The following is a 23,882-nucleotide window of genomic DNA, read 5'->3' as shown; positions in this document are numbered from 1 at the left end:
TTCTGGGAAAGGCAAAGCTATGGAGCAGACAAAATTCAAGAAATAGGGATTCACATTTGCACACCATTTCTGGGAGGGTCCCAGACCACCGCTAGTCCATCTCCGGACCTCATTATACCGCACACCCTAGGCCAGGCGGCCGCCACGCTCTGTGTGCCCGGCCCCAGCTTCTTCCTGAGCTCTGTGCAGATTTGCATCATTCCCTGGCCGGGGCTGGCCCGGGTTTTGCAGACATTTTCTCTGCTGAAGTCCTGTCGCCAGCGCACACGCACCTCGGCGCCTAACCTGAGCCGTGAGAGGGCTGACAAGGTGTTGAGACTGTCAGTCCGGTGGCGCTCTACCTTATTTCAAGATTTCTTACATCCATCGACTGCCGCTGTCGCCGCGCTCTAACAGGTTCAATAAGGAGGTGACTGGGGAAATCAAGGCAGGCTCTGCAAGGCCCCACTGCATGGGAGGGAAGGCCAACCGGCCTCCCTCGATTGCCTCTCTCGCATTCATTTTCTGAAGCCGCCGCACCGAACAGGACCCACGCCGCAGGACCCCTCCAGGGGCTCCCAGGGGAGGAGGGGTCACCAAGGAGTGACCGATGTAAGGTATGGACCTGGCTACTGTTGCAGGAGCAGGCTGCTGGGAGGGTCCGGGTGCAGGAATCCTCCCCGCAGACGCCCCCACGCTGCGCCTTCCACGATCTAAATCCTGCGGACCTGCAGCGCGGGATCTGGGACCCTGCCAGGTGGCTGCGGGGACAGCAGGGCGGACGGCGGCCCCGCCCAGCCGGCGCGGTTCCCATGGGGATGGCGGTGGCGACCCAGCCGGGCTGCAGGCGGCTGGGCACGGGCTGGGCCGAGAGCCTCCGGGAGTCGGGGAGGGAGGTCCCTGCGGTCCCCGTCGCCCCGGATTGCTCGCCCGGTGTCTTCTTCCGGAGGGAAATGAGACCCGAAATTAGAACCGGGGAAGCCCTTGGCCTTCGCCGTGCTCCAGCCAGCTCAAGTGTCTTAGATCGTATGAACCATAACGTTAAAAAGATAGATTATCTTACAGCTCGGCTCGTTTTAGGGTGATGGCTAGCCACATCTTTAGCTCGAGGGGGTGAAACAGACTATTTGAAATTGGGTCACCCGGCAGCCACCTGTAGGCTCCCAGCCTTGACCGCGATGTGATGTCATTGCTAGGGGTGGAGTCCACACCTGGCCGGTCCTAATTCTTTTAACTAGTGCCCTTGTTTTCTCCAGATCCTGGACCACAGCTATTTGATGGGGCTCCAGGGCGGTCCGCCCTCCACCTATTTCGTAAACAGCGTTTAAACACTACATGAAAGTCCATTCCCAAGAAGACTTACTCCTCCGTGATGGAGAAATATGAAAAAATTGGGAAGATTGGAGAAGGCTCCTACGGGGTGGTGTTCAAGTGCAGAAACAGAGACACGGGTCAGATCGTGGCCATCAAGAGGTTTCTGGAAACCGAAGATGACCCTGTCATCAAGAAAATCGCCCTTCGAGAAATCCGCATGCTCAAGGTACTTGATTCACTTTTTCTGGGTGAGATGACGCCGCGGGGGTGAGGTTATGGCCCCTTCCCTCACAGCCTTGTGTCCTCAGTGGCACAAACCCGAGTCTGTGTGCACGGAACCGATTATGTAAGAATGTAAGCAAGGGGAAAAGGAGAGGTGTGTGTGGCAGCCCTCTCTTGCAGAGAAACTGAGGTATTTCACTTCTCCCCCGGTCACCTGTCATCTGTCATCAGGTCATCTGCAGACGGTCTTTTCGAGTCCCTGATATGCAGAATTTAAAACAACTCAACTTTGCTAGAGTTCTTGAGTTTTAAGCTCCTAAACTGTTTTCAATTAATATTTAAATCCAATTTTTTTTTCTGTTTTCTTGGGCTGCGGGGTGGTGTGTGTGCATCTGTATGAGTTCACATATATGTGGGAGCATGTGCTATGTACGAACCTCCGTGTTTTCTGAGCACACTCCGTGGCACCTGCTAGGCTCCCAATAAACGTTCTTATTGAATTTTTTAGGGTTTATGAAATAAACTGGTAAGGATAAGTAGGTGTTACAGGTCAGTCCTAACTGAGTGAGAAAGAATCAGTTCCCCCAAGTTGACCTCTGACCCCACATTGCTCTGTAGCATCTGTGTGTTCCACCTACCAAAATGAATAAAAATGTAATGTGGGGGGGGGAAATAAAGGTGAGGCATGTGGTGAGTACGGCAGCTGAAAGCCTATGTGTTCAGGAGGTGGAACTGTACACCAGAGCTGATTTCAAAGCGGGAAGCCACCACCCCCTAAACTCAGTGTTTCTTCGATCGTCTAAGTAAGGTGGTGGGAGGTTACTGGTTTTCTGTCCCTTTACTCTGGCTCTTAAAAATTATATGATATTCTGAGTATCTAGTATGGACTCAGTGCATATTTGGTAGCTAAGTGAGTGGAGGGTTTGTTACGTGAACTCATATTTTCTTCGCTGATCCAGTCAGTTCTTACTGAGCCTAACTGTGCCTACAACAGGCATTGCACACAGTTGTTTCAGAAGCTCAGCTCTTGGAAGGTAGGTGGAGAAAAATTCCCCCCAACCTCACTTCTGGTGTACCGAGATCCTAATGGGCAGTCTGTGTCGTCGTCGTCGTCGTCGGTCTCCTGCCCCCATGGCTGGCAAGAGCCCTTCTGGTGCTGGGTTTTGTTTGTTTGTTTGTTTGTTGGGTTTGTTTTTTTTTTTTTAAGACAGGGTTTCTCTGTGTAGTTTTGTGCCTTTCCTGGATCTCGATCTTTAGACCAGGCTGGTCTCGAACTCACAGAGATCCTCCTGGCTCTGCCTCCCGAGTGCCGGGATTAAAGGCATGCGCCGCCGCCGCCGCCCGCACTGGTACTGTTGAATAAAGGAAGCATGTTGGAATTGGACTTTGAAGTTGAAGGGCACAAGGGATGAGATGAAGCAGCCATGTTTCAGGTGGGCTGAGCTGGAACTTGGGTGTGGCTGTGTGGCTCTCTCTAGGATACTAGCCAGGGTAGGAAATGCAGGGAGATGCTACAGGCAGACTGAAGCTAGCTGAGTTCCTTCGGGGGTTATGGGATGTCCAGTGAGAAGCTGAGGCTTTTTGTGATCCCTGATGAGGTGAAGAGAAAAACTCAGACTGAGATCTCTGAGCAAAGGGTTAAAGGAGCCTCAGTGACCCCGGCCCTGATGATGAGGGCTGACCCCAGACTGCCCCATTGCAAAAACAGAAGAATGGTAGCTTGAGGCAGGAAGTGGGGCTTTGGCTGTCATGTTAAGGTATCTGTCTTTCTTCTGAATAGCCAAGATATTCACTTACTTATTTATCTTAGAGACAGGGTTTCTCTACGTAGCCCTGGCTGTCCTGGAACTCTCTCTGTAGACCAGGCTGGCCTCCAATTCAGAGATCCACCTGCCTCTGCTTTCCAAGTGCTGGGATTAAAGGCACGCACCACCACTGCCCAGCCTGCCAAGATTGTTTTATTATTATTATTATTATTAAAAGTTGTCAGTTGCAGACTTTTGGACTCACAGACCACTGAAGTTTCAACACATACCTTTTTCTCTTTAGCAATGGAGGTAGAGTTATCAGGATTTCTCAGAGTCCTGTTAACATTTGGATCACAGTCTTGCACCACCACGCCATGCTATGCTTTCTCTTTCCATTCTTTGAAACAGGTGCTTATGCTGTAGACCAGGCTAGCCCTTGAACTCCATGCTAGGGATTGAACCCAGGGGCTCTCATAGACCTGGCAAGTGCTATACCCGGGCTGCACCCTCAGCCCAGTCAGGACTTAAAAACAACAACAGCAACCAACCTAAGTACTATCTTAACCAACTCTTCTTTTTTTTTTTTTTTTTTGGTTTTTCGAGTCAGGGTTTCTCTGTGTAGCTTTGCGCCTTTCCTGGAGCTCACTTGGTAGCCCAAGCTGGCCTCGAACTCACAGAGATCCGCCTGGCTCTGCCTCCCGAGTGCTGGGATTAAAGGCGTGCGCCACCAACGCCCGGCAACCAACTCTTCTTTAAAAAAAAAAAAAATCAGACACTTTAATACTAAAATGGAAACTGGAAAAGTTACCCTTTGTGGGAAACACGACCTTCCTGAGAGAGAGAGAACAATTGGCGATAACATCTAACTTCACCTTCTCATGCTGTGCAGTGCATGTCGGTGTGTGTGTGTGTGTGTGTGTGTTTTGCAGGCCCCTTTTCTTAGCTTCACTATCCATCGATGAAACGGTGACATCATTTGTCTTGTGCACTGTAAATCTCCTAACTGTTAATACTACACCTGGGGATAAAAAGAAACCAGATCAAGGGCTGTCCTACACAGAGGCTCTAAAGCTGGTCAAACAAAATGCCGTTTTTGTGGTTCCAGTTGCCTTGACGGGACATTCCTGGGAGTCCATATTGTAACAGACTTGGACGCTTTTCCAGGCTTTGCTTCACAGCATAAAGCAAGGCCAGTAACTGCTGCAAATTTCCTAACCATAGTTGTTTCTTTGTAAACAGATGGAAGTCTGGGAGGTAATTGTCTAGCAACCAGCTGGGCGGTTTTAAAGGAAGTACCTCTTCCATGTTTCCCTTTCAGGTGTTAAGTCCCATCAGGAAGCTATGGCCAGGGGATTATAATACCAAGACCTCTATTCAAACTTGCTCAGTTTTCTTACTAGAGGCTTTCTTTTTATCTGTTTGTTTGTTTGTTTGTTTTTCCTAAAAACTGGAAACACTACACTATTGGGGAAAATTATAAGGGCCACTCCACGTAGTTAAAAGGAAGATTTATTTAGTGGATGACTTACAAATGAAGGAATGGATAGGTCGCGGGGGTCTGGGGAAAGTGTATCGCAATCCAGCGGTGTTCTCTGGAGCTCTGCACAATCAATCTCCACTATCCAGGGTCCAGGCGCAGAGAGCGCACCCAGAGCGAGCGCTTGCCCATCCAGCTCTCAGGTTTCCAGCACCTCCCCTCGCCCCGCCTCGTAGGCGTGACAGTTGCCAGAGTCTCAATGGGGGTTGGAGCTTCCAGATCCAAGCTGGAATGGCTACCCACTACATCTCCCCCTTTTTGTCTAAATAAGAAGGTTCTAAACTAATACAAGACTATATACAAAGGAATGGTTATCAAATATTGTCCAGAAATAATGAGGGATAATGACCTAGATAAGATGTAACTACAACCAATGCAAACAATATCAAGCAAGAAACACATTCTAAAATCCAGAGAAGTATAGAGCATAGGTAAACGGCACGTTATAAAGATCATTCAAAGGTGTCCTATCCTAAAGAACCTGAATCTAATACTTAATATGTTCTATCTAAGATATTATATATACTAAGTTGTAACTATAACTGCTAGTCTTCAATCCCATCAAAGACCTGAGAAGGAACATAATGGTACCTGAGAAATGGTAGACGGATGCAAGCAACTTCGGGAATCTTGCAAGAGTAGACCAAGACAGCTGGCAGCCTGGACAGTCACCTAATGTTTCTCAGCATTGTTGGTGCATTCAAATTGGCTACAGGCCTAGAGTATCTGACAGACCATTTTCGGAAGCAGGATTTCTGAAAGACCATCTTACCCTGTCTTGGCAGAGTACAGTGGTCGCTTTCCTTGTGTCCCGCTTGTCCAGAAAGGACAGCATTGCATTTGTACTGTCAGCCATCAAGGCAAGGGCAGTTCTTTGCCGCATAGGCCATTTTGTGCCAAAAAGACAAACTTCCAAATGGAAATGTCTTAGAAGCCCAACATTCTCTCGGGATCAATTGGTGCAGCCAGGAGCAATTGTGCCTCACGTCAACAGAATTCTAAGTTATTTAAATGCCATATTCTCTAGGTCTATGAAGTGTTTGAAGATTACCTGTCCATCTGGCCTATGTATCTGTAAATCTGGATAACCTAACTAATGTAACTATAGAGATGACAGGCATAGGCGACTATAAATCTATAAATCTTATCTACCGAAATAACCTAAGGACTAAGGCTTCACGTAAATAAGGTAAACAGTCTATAAGCAAATGTATGGTGAAGAACGATGACTTCAAAATTGTGACAGTACACAAGATATTTATAACAGAGGTAGGAATATATAGTGCGATATGCAATATGACAATAATCTTAAATATATATCAATATACCAAATATCCTAACAGAAGTAGAACATATATAAAGTATGACAGATATAAATTTACATTTGTATCAATATAAAAATGTTTCAAATAAGAGTAGAAATATATGTACATTATAACAAATATAGTTCTGTATTTGTATCAATATACAAATTATCTTAAACAGGAGTATAAAAATAGTTTACATTTGTATCAACATATAAGAATCTATAACAGTACAAATTACAGTGCAAATTGTCTAAGGTTGCTATTTTACCAAGTTTGTTTACTAGTATATACAATGATTTACCATCATATCTTATACCTATCCGTTCCATTTCTTCCGCCCCCCCCTTTTTTTTTTTTTTTACAATACTGAGTTAATATTTTCTTCCACCCCCAACCCTACAACCGTCATCCATAACCCTGAGAATTATGAAACCTAAGGGAGAAGGGGCGTCGTTTTCTTAGAATTGCTTCCTGCCATTTAGGGGGTGATGTTATCTCTGTTGGGTACTGTGAGAAAGCTCAGATAGTTAAATCTTAGTTAGACTAACTGTAGGTTCTGCAGCAAGTTTTAGAGTAATGGGTAAGATTGTCTGAAATTCTGGCAAGAATTGTAGTATGATGATGATTACCATGGCATCATTCTGGATTGGGTAGAGTTGTTGTTGTTGGGGCCCCATCTTCCTTCTGGAGACTTCTGAGATTGCTATTGGAAAAACTTATTTGTTATCAAAAATGGGAGGTTTGGATTTAAAGAGGACATAGCATGTAAGAAAGGATTCTGAGAAATCAAGAGTAAGCATGGAGAGAATTAGAATTTAGAAGACAATGGTCCCTTTTTATTGGTTTCCTTCTGTCTCACACCAGAGGGCTCTTCTGATACGGGACTGAAGAATCTCTCAAACTTTTCTTTTAGCAATATGCTTGGGTTTAGAGAAGGAGTGAGCCAATTCCATCTCCAAAGCCAGCTTGGCTATAATTGAATTGGAACCACAACTTTTTTAGATTGATAGAGAGAAAGATGTTAGACAGTGAGATTTTACCATGTGTAGATTGGTACCAATAGATTCTTCCTTTCTGTTGTAAATATCCAGATATCCAAGGCCTTATAAGTTTTGGAAGATGGGTATTTCCATTATCCTGGAAAGACAAAAACAGAACCCTACCCCACCCTTTGATTGTTAAATTTTCTTACAACTTGTAGAGATGTCACATTGGTGAATGATCTTTTACTTCTCTTCATCAAGGGGTTTTTCCTGTTCGAATCGAATTTTTATTAATTTTGTTGGTATCCATAGCTTTTCTTCTCCTGCAGAAACAAAGGCAAAACCCTTCCCCAACGTAGAACATATCCAGGTTTCCATTCTGAGGTCAGCACATCCTTGAAATAAACTGGTTGGTTTAGCTCAGGAGTTTTGTCTGTCGTCCAATGTCTCTCCGCAGCTGTTGTTCCTTTCTCATTAGCATTGAGAAAATTCAAGGTTAATAAAGCACTATGCAGTCTATTTCTAGGAGTCATTGTTACCTGTTGCTGTTTATTTAGCATATCCTTTAAAGTTCGATTGGATCTCTCTATGACTGCTTGGCCTGTGGGATTATGTGGTATACCTGTAACATGCTTTATATTGTAATAAGCAAAGAACTGTCTCATTTTATTGGAGACATATGCTGGGGCATTGTCTGTCTTAATTTGTACAGGTATTCCCATGATGGCCATAACTTCTAATAGGTGTGTAATCACAGAATCAGCCTTTTCAGAACTCATAGGAGTTGCCCATTGAAATCCTGAATAGGTGTCAATGGTATGATGTACATACTTTAATCTTCCAAATTCTGCAAAATGAAACACATCCATCTGCCAAATTTCATTTCTTTGTATACCTTTTGGATTACTCCCTGCAGGTAATGGAGTTTGGTTATAGATGGAACAAGTAGGACATTTTTTTACAATATCCTTAGCCTGTTGCCAAGTGATGGAGAAATCCTTCTTCAAACCTTTGCTATTTACATGGTGTTTCTTATGACATTCTGAAGCTTCTAGCACATTACCTATTAGTAACTGATCAATCTCATCATTACCTTGTGCTAAAGGTCCTGGTAGACCTGTATGGGATCTGATATGTGTTATATATATAGGATGTTCCCTTTTTCTGATGATTTCCTGCAATTGTATGAATAATGAAGTTAATTCTGTATTATCAGGAATAAATTCAGCAGTTTCAATATGTAAAACAACTCTCTCTGCATATTGAGAGTCAGTGACTATATTGAGGGGTTCTGTAAAGTCCATCAGTACCATAAGAATGGCATACAGTTCTGCCTTTTGTACAGAGCTATATGGACTTTGTACCACTTTACTTAAGTCTCCTGATTTATATCCTGCTTTCCCTGATTTATTTGCATCAGTGTAGAATGTGAGGACTCCAGAAATTGGCTTTTGTCGTACAATGTGAGGAAGGACCCATTCAGTCTTCTTTATGAATTCTATTCTCTTGCTTTTGGGATAGTGGTTGTTAATCTCTCCCAAAAAGTTACTGCAGGCTCTCTGCCAGTATTCATTATCTTTCCATAGTGATGAAATTTCCTCATTAGTTAAAGGTACTACAATTTCTGCTGGGTCCATTCCTGTCAACTGGCGAAGTCTTAATTTACCCTTTTGAATCAAATCAGAGATCTTTTCTATATAAGTCTTTAATTTCTTATTTGGTTTACGTGGTAGGAATATCCATTCCAATATAATATCTTCCCTCTGCATCAAAATACCTGTTGGGGAATGTCTGGAAGGGAATATGACAAGAATGCATTTAAGTTCTGGATCCACACGATCCACATGTGCTTCTCGAATTGTCTTTTCTACTAGAGCCAATTCCTTCTCAGCTTCGGCTGATAATTCTCTTGGACTATTTAATTCTTTGTCCCCTTCTAGAGTATTAGCCAAATTTTTTAGTCCATCTTTGGGTATTCCCATGATACCCAGTAAGTTAGAAATGCTTCCTAATAACTTTTGAAAATCATTAAGAGTCTTCAATCTATCTCTTCTTAGTTGTACCTTTTGGGGTCTAATTTTTTGTAGCTCTATCTTATATCCTAAGTAATTAATAGAATCTCCTCTTTGTATTTTTTCAGGAGCAATTTGCAGTCCCCAGCGAGGCAAAACTTTTTTTACTTCTTCAAACATGCTTTCTAATGTATCTAACTTTGGATCAGCTAATAGGATATCATCCATATAGTGATAAATTATGGATTGTGGAAACTTTACACGAATTATCTCTAATGGTTTCTGCACAAAGTATTGACATAAAGTAGGGCTGTTTAACATTCCCTGTGGGAGGACCTTCCATTGATATCTCTTGACTGGCTGAGAATTATTATAATTAGGTACTGTGAAGGCAAATTTTTCTCTATCATTTTCCTGTAAGGGTATGGTAAAGAAACAGTCTTTTAAGTCAATAACTATTATAGGCCATTCTTTTGGTAGCATAGAGGGCAAGGGGATCCCAGTCTGTAGGGAGCCCATTGGCTGAATTACTTTATTAATAGCTCTCAGATCTGTCAGCATTCTCCAATTACCAGATTTTTTTTTAATAACAAATACAGGAGAATTCCAAGGGCTGGTAGATTCTTCAATGTGTTGAGCATTTAACTGCTCTTGAACCAGCTGTTCTAAAGCTTGTAGCTTCTCTTTTGTCAAAGGCCATTGTCCAACCCAGACAGGTTTATTAGTTAGCCATTTTAAAGGTAAGGCAGTTGGTACTTCTGAGAGTTCAACAACAGTCGTGCTCTGTTTGTGAACAGCCTGAATGGTTGGTGACTGATTTTTATAGCATGTTATGATATTATTTCTAGAAACATGTTTTGGTCTGTATTCCTTTTCTGAAAGTGTAGGAATTTTAATCTGGGTATTCCACTGTTGTAACAGATCTCGGCCCCAAAGATTTACTGCTACATTTGCTACATATGGCTTCAGCCTTCCTCTCTGTCCTTCTGGCCCTATGCATTCAACCCATCTCGAACTCTGTTTTATCTGAGATAGGGTGCCAATCCCTAACAGTTGGACATCTACCTCTTGAAGAGGCCAATTTGGATGCCATGATTTTGGTGTAATTATAGTCACATCTGCACCTGTGTCTACCAGGCCCTCCAGAACCAGGCCATTAATTCGAATTCTAAGCTTTGGTCTTTGTTCATTTATGGAAGTCTGCCAAAATATTTGTTTTATAGTGTTCTTCGTAAACTGTGATCCATCTATCAAAGCTGTTTTATCATCCATTGCAGTATCGGTTTTTACATTAGGCATTGGTTTATTCAGTTGTCCTGGAGAGGAATTTCTTCCACAGTGGCTGGGAATGTTCGTACTACATTTGATTTGGGGGCCTGCAAGAGGCCCCCTGAGGCGTTTCCCGCCAGTAAAGGGTTGCCTCGTATATCTATTTTTGATCTACACTCATTGGTCCAATGTTGGCCTTTGCCACACCTTCTACATAATCCAGGAGGTGGTTGGGGTCTCCTGTTTAGGCTATTCCTAGAAGGAGTATTACTTCTAGGAGTACCCCACGTACAGTTTTTACTTATATGACCTGGTGTACCACACTTAAAACATTTGGTAACACGGGGCCTTCTTTCACCTCTGGGATTTGTCTCTCCTATCCAAGCCTCATTACTGTAGTTAAGAGACTGAACACCATTAGTGTACTGAATCCATTCTTCCAAAGGAGCTGATCTGATCTTTAGTGGTGTAAGTATTCTTCTGCACTCTGCATTAGCATTGTCGAATGCCAAGGACTCAGTTAATACTTTTCTTAATTCTTTATTTGATACAGCTTTTGTTATAGCTGTGTTCAGCCTTTGTAAAAAATCAGTGAAAGATTCATGTGGTCCCTGAAATATCTTTGTGTATACCTCAGTTGGTTTTCCAGGTTCTGGAATTTTTTCCCAAGCATTTAGAGCTGCTGTACGACATAGGGATATTATATGCTCATCATAAGTGGCTTGTACATTCCTGTCAGCAAAACATCCCTCACCAAGTATTTGATCTTGGGAGATCACAAAACCTCTGAGTTTACCTTGTTGTTCTAAATTTTTTGCCTCTTCTCTCAACCAGCTCTTCCACTGTAGCTGCTGGCTATATTCTAGAACAGCTGAAATTAACTGATGCCAGTCATCTGGGATGATTCTATGTGAGGTAGACCATGAATTTAACATCTGTTTTACGTATGTGGAATGTATCCCATACGTAACTACTGCTTCCTTTATATTTTTAAAGTCCCTTGTTGAAATTGGTTGTAATGTATATGTCATATATGGCTCGGGGTGTGTGTCATCTGCTGGCTTCTCATGGACGATAACAGGATAAGCCATTGTATGAGAGCTGTTTGGAGATGTTACAACCTCTATGGTCTTGACCTTCTGCTTATTAGTTTCCTTGTCACGTTTACTGAGAGTTTCTTCTAGGGCTTGCAAACGAGCACCTAGGGTCTGTTCTAGGGAGTGAACCTCCTCTCTTGTAAGGGACTCCAGATTTCTCATGGAATCATAGACATTTTTATTTTCCTCAGAAGTACATGATTCCATGGACCTTATCTTATCAATTAATGATAATCTTTCTTCCTTATGTAATATCTGAGTAGCCATAACTTCACTCTGGAGAGTTAGTGTTCTATCCATTAGATATTCATATTTATTATCAATAAAATCAATTTTGGGTACAAGCCTGTTTTGTAAATCCTGATTAGCAGATTTTAGAGAAAGAATCTTTTCCTGTAAGTCTTCATTACTATCTTTTAAAGCAGATTCCAGAAAGAGAATCTTTTTCTGTAAGCCTTCATTGTTATCTTTGAAAGCAGATTCTAGAAAGAGAATCTCTTTCTGTAAGTCTTCCTTGCCATCTCTTAAAGCAGATTCCAGAAAGAGAATCTTTCTCTGTAAGCTCTCACTGCTATCTTTGAAGGCAGATTCCAGAAAGAGATTTTTCTTCTGTAAGTCTTCATTGCCATCTCTTAAAGCAGATTCCAGAAAGAGAATCTTTTTCTGTAAGCCCTCACTGCTATCTTTGAAGGCAGATTCCAGAAAGAGACTTTTCTTCTGTAAGTCTTCATTGCCATCTCTTAAAGCAGATTCCAGAAAGAGAATCTTTTTCTGTAAGCCCTCACTGCTATCTTTGAAGGCAGATTCCAGAAAGAGACTCTTTTTCTGTAAGTCTTCATTGCTATCTTTTAAAGCAGATCCCAGAAAGAGAATCTCTTTCTGTAAGCTTTCATTGCTATCTTTGAAGGCAGATTCCAGGAAGAGAATCTTTTTTTGTAAGCCCTCATTGCTATCTTTGAAGGCAGATTCCAGAAAGAGACTCTTTTTCTGTAAGTCTTCATTGCTATCTTTTAAAGCAGATCCCAGAAAGAGAATCTCTTTCTGTAAGCTTTCATTGCTATCTTTGAAGGCAGATTCCAGGAAGAGAATCTTTTTTTGTAAGCCCTCATTGCTATCTTTGAAGGCAGATTCCAGAAAGAGATTCTTTTTCTGTAAGTCTTCATTGTTATCTTTTAAAGCCTGTATCAGTTCCAATAATGAATCATCTTTGTTCTTATTATTAAAGCAGTGTTTGAACACTGTGTGAATTATTACGATGAATGCCAAAATGGTACAGGCCAAATATGCCTGAGGAAGGTCATATATTTCCAGGAGAATGTCATTCATCATACAGGCAAAAAGGTTTTTAAATTCTTGTGAGGTAATGTTGTCAGCCATATTACAAGAATTACTCAAAATTTGTTAGTCAATTTTAAGATGTAAAATTATCAAGTACTTTTACTTGAAATAAAACACTGCTTTGCCTGTCTTACCTTTCTGTGGTGCGCGGGGTGTAGTAGCGCTTCTCAGCCAGCAGGCGGTGCTGGTACAGCTCCAAAGCAGGGCCTGCTGGCGACCTTGGCTGGCGGCAGCTGGAGGCAGATGGCGGGATGGCCGGAGCCGGGAGCCGGGGGCCGGATACCTCACTTGCAGCGGTTTTTCACTGGTCTCGGGGCTAAGCTAGGGAGCTGAGACCGGACTAGCTGCTCCCCTTTTCGGGAATGGACTGGTTATATGGAACTTTGTAGGTGGGTTTAGGTACCCGCCAGCCGGGGAGCAGGCTGAGGGCAGGAGCCGCCCAGACCTTTGGAATTTGCCCCACGTTGGGCGCCAGATATTGGGGAAAATTATAAGGGCCACTCCACGTAGTTAAAAGGAAGATTTATTTAGTGGATGACTTACAAATGAAGGAATGGATAGGTCGCGGGGGTCTGGGGAAAGTGTATCGCAATCCAGCGGTGTTCTCTGGATCTCTGCACAATCAATCTCCACTATCCAGGGTCCAGGCGCAGAGAGCGCGCCCAGAGCGAGCGCTTGCCCATCCAGCTCTCAGGTTTCCAGCACCTCCCCTCGCCCCGCCTCGTAGGCGTGACAGTTGCCAGAGTCTCAATGGGGGTTGGAGCTTCCAGATCCAAGCTGGAATGGCTACCCACTACACTACACATAGCATTATTTCAAACCAACTGGAGGGGGGAAAGTGTGACTCTTTTTTCACAAAACAAATTTGGTTTTGATAATAATATACCTCCACCTAAAGAAAATGTAACCCTGTGCTCACCAAGACACTCTGTGAAAGTCAACTCTTCAATATCGTAATTTTCAACTGGAATTTTCCTAGGTTATATAATTGAGCTTGATTTAAAAAAAGAAAAGAAAAGAAGAAAAGGTGAGTCTGTCTCCTCAGAGCAGTAAGCAGCACCACCATCTCCTAAAATTATAAAAAGCAAACAACTGCTCTGTTGAAAACAGATCATCCTCTGGGGACGAGTTAATATCATTCTTGTGACGGGAATAAAATTGTGCAGTGGTACATAAGCTCAGTGGACCTCTTTCACGTCTACTTTCTATCACACGGAGAAAAGAGCGAATTGCATTCGGCTGGTATTTTTGGTGAGATACTTGTGCACAGGACAACTGACATCCATTTGGCAAGCATTTACAGAACTCTGCCACATCCCAGGCACTGTCCTTGGCTGCCACCCCCATGAACTTGTGTCTTAGCAAGAGAGACCAACAATAAGCACGTAAGAAAAGATGTGGTAAGGAAACAAGCAGGATCTGGGGAAAGGGCAGGGGTGTGGCATTCAAACCCTTTCTATAATGTGGTTTTAAACATGTTACTAACACACACATGTGTTAGAGACGTAGTGCATGGCAGGAAGAGCAGTCATGAGGGTAGCCAGAAGTCAGAGAGGGAAAAGGTCTCTAGTAGTGGCGCATGCCTTTGGTCCCAGCCTTCGGGAGGCAGAGGCAGGCAGATCTCCGTGAGTTCGAGGCCAGCCTGGTCTACAGAGTGAGTCTCAGGACAGCCAAGGCCACACAGAAAAAAAAAAAAAAACCTGTCTTGAAAAAGAAAAAGGAAAAGGGAAAGAGGGAGGGAGGGAAGAAGAAAGAAAAAGAAAGAAAGCAAAAAAGAAAACAGAAAAGAAAATCACTTTGAATCATAAAGCCAGGGATCAGACTGGGGAGATGACTCAGTGGGTAAAACTACAGATTTTTTTTTTTTTTTTTTTTTAGGAAGGAACAGTTACCATTTGCTACCAACAGAGATGAGAATTAGTGTGGGAGGAATGTGCACATCTGAAACCTTACTAGGGGCTGGGGATACGTTGCTTAATGGTGGAGACCCAGCATGGCACACGCAAGGTCGTGGTGGGTGTCCAGCACCACAAAACTCACTCTGCTATAAATGTTACAAAATTCATCACGTGTTTGTTGGGGCGGGGAGGGGTGGACACACCACACTAATGTGTACGTGTGCTTGTATGTGCAAGTGGAAGCCAAAGGTCAAACTCCGTAGGTGCTGTCCACTTTGGTTTTTTTGTTTTGTTTTGTTTTGTTTTGTTTTTTGAGACAGGGTCTTTCTTTGGCCTGGAGCTTGCCAATTAAGCTAGGCTGGCTAGCCGGTCAGCCCCAGGGATCTGCGTGTTTTTGCCTTCCCGGGGCTGGAAGCATGTGCCACCATACCTGGCCTGTTTGTTTGTTTGTTTTGTTCTTGAGACAGGTTCTCTCTATGTAGCCTTGGCTAACCTCGAACTCCATATGTAGACCAGGCTAGCCTTGAACTCATGAAGCTGGGCCTATCTCTGCCTCCCCAGTGTTCAGATTAAAGGCATGCGCCACCTTGCCCAGCCTTGCCTAGCTTTTTCAGGTGGGTTCTAGGTATTGAACTCAGGTCCTTCCCCTTGCATAGCAAGTGCTTTACGAACTGAGCCGTTACCCAGTGCCTACAGTATGCATTCTCCTGAAAACAGTTTTATTCCGTTTATCTGTGTGTGTTTATGTGGGTATATGTGCACGTGACACGGTGTACATGTGGACTTTAGAAGACAACCCGCAGTGACCGGTCCTCTCCTACTGTGAGCTCCCGAGGACTGAACCGGATCACCAGGCTTTCGGGCCACTGTCTTACTGTTGAGGCATTTTGCTGGCCCTCCAGGATGCATCTTTAATAAGAACAATGTCACACACACACACCCCAAAAAAGATCTAAATCACTTCTTACAGGAGGATGACAGAATGTCTAATCTTTTTTATTGTAGAAAGCACAGACACACATGCAATGTATGTACAGCTCTCTGGTATATCTGTAGCATTAAGGTTTCTTCTGCAAGCAATTAGGGATTGCTTTTGTAAGTAATCTTGTGGCGTTTGGTCCTTTCAAGAATAAAATGACACCTCAGGAAAACACAACTGAGGAAGGTACGGAGATGTGAGTGAGGCTGGTATACACCGCCTGGCAGAAACTGCTCTCAGCTGACCTGAGTCATGACGGTGCTGGGAGACGCTGCTGTTCTCCTCTCCCTCCCCCACCCATCCCCACACCCCGACCCTCCAGTGGGGACCCAGCTGTGTGACTGTGTGGCCCCAGAGCTGTGGCTGGGGACCTCAGTGTGGGATCCTGTTCCAGGCTGTCGGGTGACCTTGGACAAGCTCTCGTGCCTCCTGGAACCCTGCCCACCCTTATCTCCTGATTTATGTCTCTGCCTGGTACCGCTTCACTGACTTTTTGCTGAGGGGAGCATACAGCCAAACACGGAACTGCGGCCAGGCAGCCTCAAGATGCAGGGACAGAGGAGGGAAGGGTCAAAAGCAGCCAGGGAGAGAAAAAAAAGCTAACGGAGAAAGGCAGAGTGGGGTTTGAACATGGGACTGTCTCCAAAGGGACATGCTCCCTGCAGAGCACAGCTTGCCCTGGGCTCCCCAGGAGGCTCACGCCTTGTAAACCTCAGATCCTGAATACTGTGGGGAGGCACCAGCTTGTTGTCAGGCATCGTTGGGAGAAAGAGGACCCCCTAAGGCTCCTTGGTATTCAACAAAAGCATTAACTAAGCACATAATATGAGCTCTGTGCCAGGCCCATGCCACTAAATGCCACCAACACGCCACGTGAGTGCCCCCCCAGCACACGGCTTAGTCCACGCTTTCGTCTTTTGAAAGGCACCAGCTTGCCCAATGTTAGCTGGAGGAATATTTCACATGCAAGCAAAAACCTCGGTGGGTCATCTTGGGGCGTTTGGTCCTTTCAAAAATAAAAAGCCAGGAAAAAAAATTTAATCCTGCTGTGGCTAAATGAAGCCCTTTCAAGGTTTCCTTCTCTTCAACTCGTTCAATTTGCTTACAAAATTGGATTAATAACGCAATCCACTAGTCATGAACATTAGTATTAGTCTCCTCGTTGTCTCAGCCGTGTTCAGCATCGCTGTTATGGATCATAGGGGATCAGACGTGCAAACTCAAGTACTGGTAAGGATCACATTAATACCACAAATGTGCAAAGGTGGAAGAATGGCCAGAAGGTGCATAGGGACTGGAGCAAACTGGGGGGCTGGTGTCTCTGAACGGGGCCCTGCTCAGCCCCGTAGGCTGCCCCCTCGGGAAGATAAATTTCCAGTTCTTTGGACAAGACACTGGAATTGTGTGTGACATCTCCTGAGATATTTTTCTCTGCAGTTTTTGAAAGAAAAAATTCAAAGCAGTTGTTATTTGTGTGTGTGAGTGCGTGCGTGCTGCGGAGTGCACACAGGGACCGGAGGACAGCCTTCGGGAGTCAGCAGGCCCGCCTTCCGCCTGTCGAGGTAGAGTCTCTCTTGTGTCCGCTCCTGTGCTTTGTATCCCAGGCTGAGTGGCTCACCAGCTTCCAGGCGGCCTGACTCCACCTCCCATCCCACCAGAGGTGTGCTGAGACTTCAGATCCACACCATCGCACCCGACTCCGCCATCACACGGCTTCACCATCACACACCGCTTCACCATCACACAGCTTCACCATCACACACGGCTTCACCATCACACACGGCTTCACCATCACACAGACTTCACCATCACACAGACTTCACCATCACACACAGACTTCACCATCACACACAGACTTCACCATCACACGGCTTCACCATCACACACGGACTTCACCATCACACAGCTTCACCATCGCACCCGGCTTCACCATCACACACGGCTTCACCATCGCACCCGGCTTCACCATCACACACGGCTTCACCATCACACAGACTTCACCATCACACACGGCTTCACCATCACACACGGACTTCATCACACACAGACTTCACCATCACACACAGACTTCACCGTCACACAGACTTCACCGTCACACAGACTTCACCATTGCACACAGACTTCACCGTCACACAGACTTCACCGTCACACAGACTCCGTCATCGCACACGGCTTCGCCATGTCAGTTCCAGGAGTAGATCTCAGGTCATCAAGCTTGTGAAGCCAGGCTGAACCTCTGAACCATCCCCCCAGGCCCCAAATTCAAACTACTTAAAAGCAAAGAGAGTAGTGTACTCGACACCCACAGACCTTTACCTGGACGTGTTCGTCAGCCGGTGGAGCCTCGCTGCGTCCTCCCTCTCTGTCCCTGTCTGTAGCTTGAGTTTTTCCGCCTTGCCCACAGTCAGGACAAATCTCTGTCACCCGCCAGTCCCACGGCCGCTCAGACCCAACCAAGTAAACACAGAGACTTATATTGCTTTCAAACTGTATGGCCGTGGCAGGCTTCTTGTTAACTATTCTTATATCTTAAAGTAACGCATTTCTACAAATCTATACCTCGCCACGTGGCTGGTGGCTTATCGGCGTCTTCACATGCTGCTGGTCATGGCGGCGGCTGCAGCCAGTCCTTCTGCCTTCCTGTCTTTTTATTTCTCCTCTCTGTTAGTCCCGCCTATCCTTCCTGCCTAGCCACAGCCGATCAGGTTTTATTTATTGACCAATCAAAACAACTTGACATACAGACCATCCCCCAGCACAGCCAAGTGCAGACCATCTCAAACACCTGCACTCAGGCCCATGGTCCTAATCATCCTCTATACGGACCTGCTGGGTAACGCCACAAAGAACCCAAGAAGGGCTCCCACAGGACATACAGATCATCCCACAGCACCTGTCTCTGTTTCTGTCTCTTACCTCTGCCCTACCCGCACCCTTTTGCCTGGGCCATCTCTCTAGATATTTGGCACAAGGTCATTCTTCTATACCATAACCATGTTATGAAATTTATCAGCAACACAGTACCGTTACCTAATGCAGTTGGTACCCAGACATTTCATACTGTCCCAACAGCAGCGACATAACTATGTGTGTTTAAAGTGCATGAAGACTAATGTGCATGTGTGGTGATGTGTACAAGAGGCAGAGGCAGGAGGATCTCTGAGTTCAAGGCCAGCCTGGTCCACCTAGTGAGTCCCTGGCCAGTTAGGGCTACATAGTAAGACCCTGACTCAAAACAACAGTAACACCACCACCAAATACCCCGCAAGCAAAACAAAAATCCTAATAAATGTAGCTAACAGGTTCTACTGTGCATTGGTGGTCTTGCCTGAATCAATTTTTTTCTAATAGTTGTTTTACTGTCCTTTCTTCTTATTAGTTTTTTTTTTCTGTTAGAAAAGAACTTTCACCCTCCAGACATATATACTTATTAATATCATTATATATTCCTGAATGTTTAAATTCAACACGTTATATGCTGTTAGTATGGTATAATTACTCTTTTCCATTCCCAAAGCGTCACGTGTTTGGTTATTTGGCCTTCAGCCTGCTCCTGGGTTCTGACAGGCGTCCCCCATGGTTTGAAGACTTTGCTCTGTGGTAGGCAAATAAAATGTCCTGGACTCATTTTCCTCTGACCCTGTGATCAGCCATTTCTCCAGGAACCTGATTCCTTTTAGTGACAGGTAACAAAATGTCCTGATTTTAAAGTGTTCAGTAATTTTTTTAAAAAATTCTCACATCACTCAGGCCCAATACAACACAGGATCTGCAAACACTGTTTGGCCATCAGGCTGCCGGTTTGGGGCCTTTGGACTCTCTGGCTTTGCTCTGTGCATATTGGCTCCAAGGACTTGAGGAGACGGGGCAGTGGAGGTTTGTTTTGTTTTGTTTTGACAGCACAGACTGACACTGGACATTTATGTAAACCCGTCATCAGTGTCACGGAAGACAACGGGAGCAGTTCCTTGCCCACAGCGAAAGAAATCAAACAGCCCCTTATCACCCCCTCGATTTGCCCAACAAGTGGAGACCTGTCTAATCTCACTTCTACAAGATAACGTACAAACTGCAAATAGTAACCGGCTCTTTTGTTTGTTTACCCGAAGATGTTTTGGCTTAGCCCATGGGTGTTTATCCACACAGATTGTATTCTGGCTGCTAGTGAGAGCCCAGGCAATAAGCTGACAGGCAAATATTTCGAGCACAAAAGGAGCAGAGGTCAGCAAGCAGGTGCGTTACTGTCTTCGAGGCCCCCGGTCCACAATGTGATTAAGCCAGTTCCCCAACCCATCAGTGTCACGGCATTGTGTCCTGTGTCACACACCAGACCCAAGGAAAAAAATAGCCCGGGAAGGAGGAGAGAGAATACATTATTTTTAACAAATAATTTTGGATAGATTGGGTGGGAGTACGTGTTGGGAAATGAATAATTGTATTGTCCATGGATGCTATGTTTTGATACATGCTTATACTGTGGCACAATCAAATCAAGGTAATTAGCACACCTATCTCCTCAGATATTTGTCACGTCTTGGTGCACTTGTGTGTGTGAGTGTGTGTGTGTGTGTGTGTGTGCACGCGCGCGTATGCAGGCGTGTTTGCATGCGTGTGTACATGCTGTGGGGGTCAGAGGACAGCCTTGGGTATTGTTGGCCAGACATCACCCACCTTGTGTTTCAAGGCAAGTTCTCTCACTGGCCTGGAACTTGATCAACTGAGGCTGTCTGGTCTCCTGTCTCCGCCTCCCCAGGGCTGGGACTACACGAAGTGAGTCTGATGTAGGGAGGTAGACCACCCCTGTGTCTGATCTTTTTATGTAGATTCTCGGGACTGAGTTCAGGCAGCTCTTTATGCTTACAAACACTTTACCAACTGCAATATCTCCCTAGTCCCTGAATATTTGTCAAGTCTTTGCGATGAAAACAGTTAAAAATCCCATCTTTGCATAATTTTGAATTATTATTATAATTATTAACTATACTCACTTTGTCGCAGAGCAGAATGTATAGGCCTTCAAAATGAGTGGCTGTATAATTCATCTTGATTTTTAAAACATTATCTTACTGCTTTCTTTCCCATTTAAATTATTTTTTTATTCCCAACCTACAAGATGCTATATGATACTTTATATCATAAAATAGCCAAGCCACACCTGAAGGTAGTAATTTTCCTGTAGAATGGAATTTGTTTTTAAACTGGGTCAGGGACATGCCTTTCACTTAGGCTTTTAAAATGTTTTCATTCAGTTGTACATTTGGCAGGATTAATGTTTTATTCTGCAAATTTGCTTTCAACAGGCATATTCCCTTGTTAATGATTATCCTTCTTTATTGTTTATTAACCTTAAGGGCCCTCTAGTAAAAATACCAGTGGGTAAAATTGCGTCTCTGAAAATCATTGAACTTGGTCTCCGTATCTGCCGGGACAATAGAAGGTGGGAGTTTCTAAACCAACCCACGTTACCAACCACATTGAGAAACGACGTGCTTCGTAACTGCCGGTGCGTGGTGTCCTCCTCCGTGCCGGCTCAGCGTTACTTTCCACTGTGACCACGGCCGTACCGATCATTCTTTCATGGTATTTTTCACAACAAAACAGCCCAATCATCCACTGCACACTTCACTGGCCTGCTGGGTTTTCAGAAGGTTCCAGAAGAGATCTCAGGCCAGGAGTCCAGTCAGAAAAGCAGCCTGGCACATTCTGTCCCCCTGTGTGACCTCCAGCAAGCCTGTGAACAATCCTTAGCCTGCCTTCAGTTTCCCCAGAATGGAGTTTTTCTTTTGACTGCTTTGTTCAGGGTTGTGCCTAGAGGAAGGCAGGCAGTTCTGAGGGCTTCCGTTGTCCCTCTCTTACAGTGTAGGTCGTGAAACTAACGTTTGCCGACTGCCAAGAGCGTCTACCCCAAATTTGCACTTGGGAGTGGAGGGAAGGGTCTCAAGCGTGGCTCTCTTGATCTGTTTGACCCTCTGTGAATCAGAACTCTAATCTGGGGCTCTGAGGACACATTGAGTCCAAAATATCCGTGCTCAGACCTCAGACTTGATCACTTTGTAGGTTCACTTGGAATTGGTCACAGGTCCATTTGGGAGTGCCTATGGTGGCATCGTAGGACCTTTCCACAAAGTTATTATGGTTTGTAAGCTGCATGAAGAACTTCAATTTTCTATTCTAAAAGCCAACATACATTGGTATGTTTCCAGTTTTGTGTTGGTGTGCATTCCTAGCTACCCTGTGCCTCACGCAGTCTGCGGGCCACGGGAAGGACACCTGAGAGACCTCATAGACAAACATCCACAGTTATTGAAGCTGTGGTTGAAAGCTACAGACTGTGAACCAGCTTCAGGACCAAGGTGTCCTCCTGACCCCCTCGCCCAGGCCAGTGAGTCATGGACAGAGAAGAAGAAGGTGCCTTGAGATGCCAGATCCACACAGTCTGGTTCTGGTTCACTACCCACTGCAGGGATACCACAATGGGTCACAAAAGCCCCCAAATGAGAAGTCCTCTGGGTGCCTCTCGGTTGACTCTCCACCAGACCTTCCAGCAGCCCCATCACTGATGACCACGTCTCTTTTGATGATACGCCAGTGGCATCATGCTCTCATCTTCTTTCTTGCCCGTGGGGACCCGCTGTCCTCTCTGCCTCTTCCCCTCATCTCTGGGTGTTCAGGTTCTTTGGACTTCTTCCTGTCTTAGCCAACTCGACAGCTTCACCACCACATTGGGGGGGGGGGGCTCTCTGGCTTTGTCCTGGTCTAGCTCCAGGAACCCGGACAGGTACACTTTGGACTCTCAGAGTCCTGTGAAGTCGAAGGACCAAGAAGAGCAGCTTCTTCCCGTGGGCCTGCTGGCGTCAGCATCCCCTCACTGGACAAATCTTGGTTTGTTCTTGACATCGTCCCTCCCTCCCCTTGTCTCTCAGCTCTAGTTCATTGCCACATTCTGACTGTCTGGCACCAAAATATCTCCAAACAGTGCCTTTCTCCCATCTCTCTCCTCTCTGCTGGTCCAAGCCGTCGTCATCCTCATCTCTTACACGCCAGAAGGCCCTGCACTCTCTCCTCTTGTCCGTTTTTGCCTCTTCTGAGCCACTCCAAATCCCACTGCCATAATGCTCCAAAACCCAATGGCGCTGGGCGGGGGTGGCGCACGCCTCTAATCCCAGCACTCGGGAGGCAGAGGCAGGCGGATCTTTGTGAGTTTGAGGCCAGCCTGGGCTACCAAGTGAGTTCCAGGAAAGGCGCAAAGCTGCACAGAGAAACCCTGTCTCGAACCCCGCCCCCCCCCCAAAAAAAAAAACCAACGGCTATTTATCACAGCTTGCTGCACTTCCTTCCGTGGCTTCCCATTGCACCTAAGATAAAGTGCAGCCCTCCAGGCCCTGCAGGAGCCATGTTCTGACTGGCTGGCTGGCCATTGCCCATGAACTTCACCCTCAAGACATACTCTCCTTCAGTTCCTTAAGTGGCCTAAGGGACGTCCTCTCCCGATACAGTCCAGCGGTCTTCACTGGTGTTCACAGGGGAAGGAGGCTATTTGTTTGGGCAGGGGTGTGATGGGGTAGGGGGCCGAGAGGAATCAGTGCTTTCTTGTGTTGGGGTGAGCACTCTTGGATGGATACAATGTTTCAGTTTTGCACATAGAGTTCTACAGATGGATTGGGTGTGAGAAATAATCCTCACTTTTTAATAAGAACACTGGAGTCTGGGAAATAGCAGTTTGCTTTACAACTTTGCTAAGCTGGGCATCAGCCCAGAGAAAAGGTCTTTGGATTCAGTACAAAATAGTGCTTTTAAAAATCCGAATCACAGGGCTCAGTGGTTAAGAGCACTGTTAAGTAGCTGTTCTGGCCGAGGACCAAGATTTGATTCCCAGCACCCACATGGCAGCTCACAACCACCTGTAAACTCCAACTCCAGGGGATCTGATGCCCTCTTCTGACCTCCACCAGGCACCAGGCACAAGCGTGGTAAACAGATATACATGCAGGCCAAACATTCACACACACACACACACACACACACACACACACACACACACACACTTTCCCTGCCTGCTGAATTCATTGGTTGAGTTCTTCAGGGAGGTACAGTCTTCCCAGTGCCCAGCATTGTCTCTCCTCAGAAGAGTCCCATCCTATTGGTTCAGGATGCAAAGCTTTATCTATTGTATATCCGGGGACTGGAGATTCCCATCAG

At 45.2% G+C, this 23,882-nt stretch overlaps 1 protein-coding gene across 3 annotated transcripts in view; it reads left to right on the top strand.

The window, feature by feature from the left end:
• The first annotated feature begins 516 nt into the window (after window positions 1-516).
• Window positions 517-23,882, top strand: part of Cdkl1 (cyclin dependent kinase like 1) — a 51,744-nt gene continuing 28,378 nt past the window's right edge. For 2 of the 3 annotated variants that reach the window (XM_028858664.2, XM_037210587.1), the window contains exon 1: window positions 1,015-1,519. In XM_028858664.2, the coding sequence (XP_028714497.1) occupies window positions 1,352-1,519 (168 nt within the window). In that variant the 5' untranslated portion in view covers window positions 1,015-1,351. Of the gene's footprint in view, window positions 597-1,014; window positions 1,520-23,882 lie in introns of those variants that run through there. The other variant, XM_028858658.2, reaches the window with a different exon arrangement.

The sequence above is a fragment of the Peromyscus leucopus genome, chromosome 14 (assembly GCF_004664715.2).
Source record: "Peromyscus leucopus breed LL Stock chromosome 14, UCI_PerLeu_2.1, whole genome shotgun sequence".
Lineage (NCBI taxonomy): Eukaryota > Metazoa > Chordata > Mammalia > Rodentia > Cricetidae > Peromyscus > Peromyscus leucopus.
The sequence above is the reverse complement of the archived record's forward strand: the minus strand, read 5'-3'. Positions and strand labels throughout refer to the sequence as shown.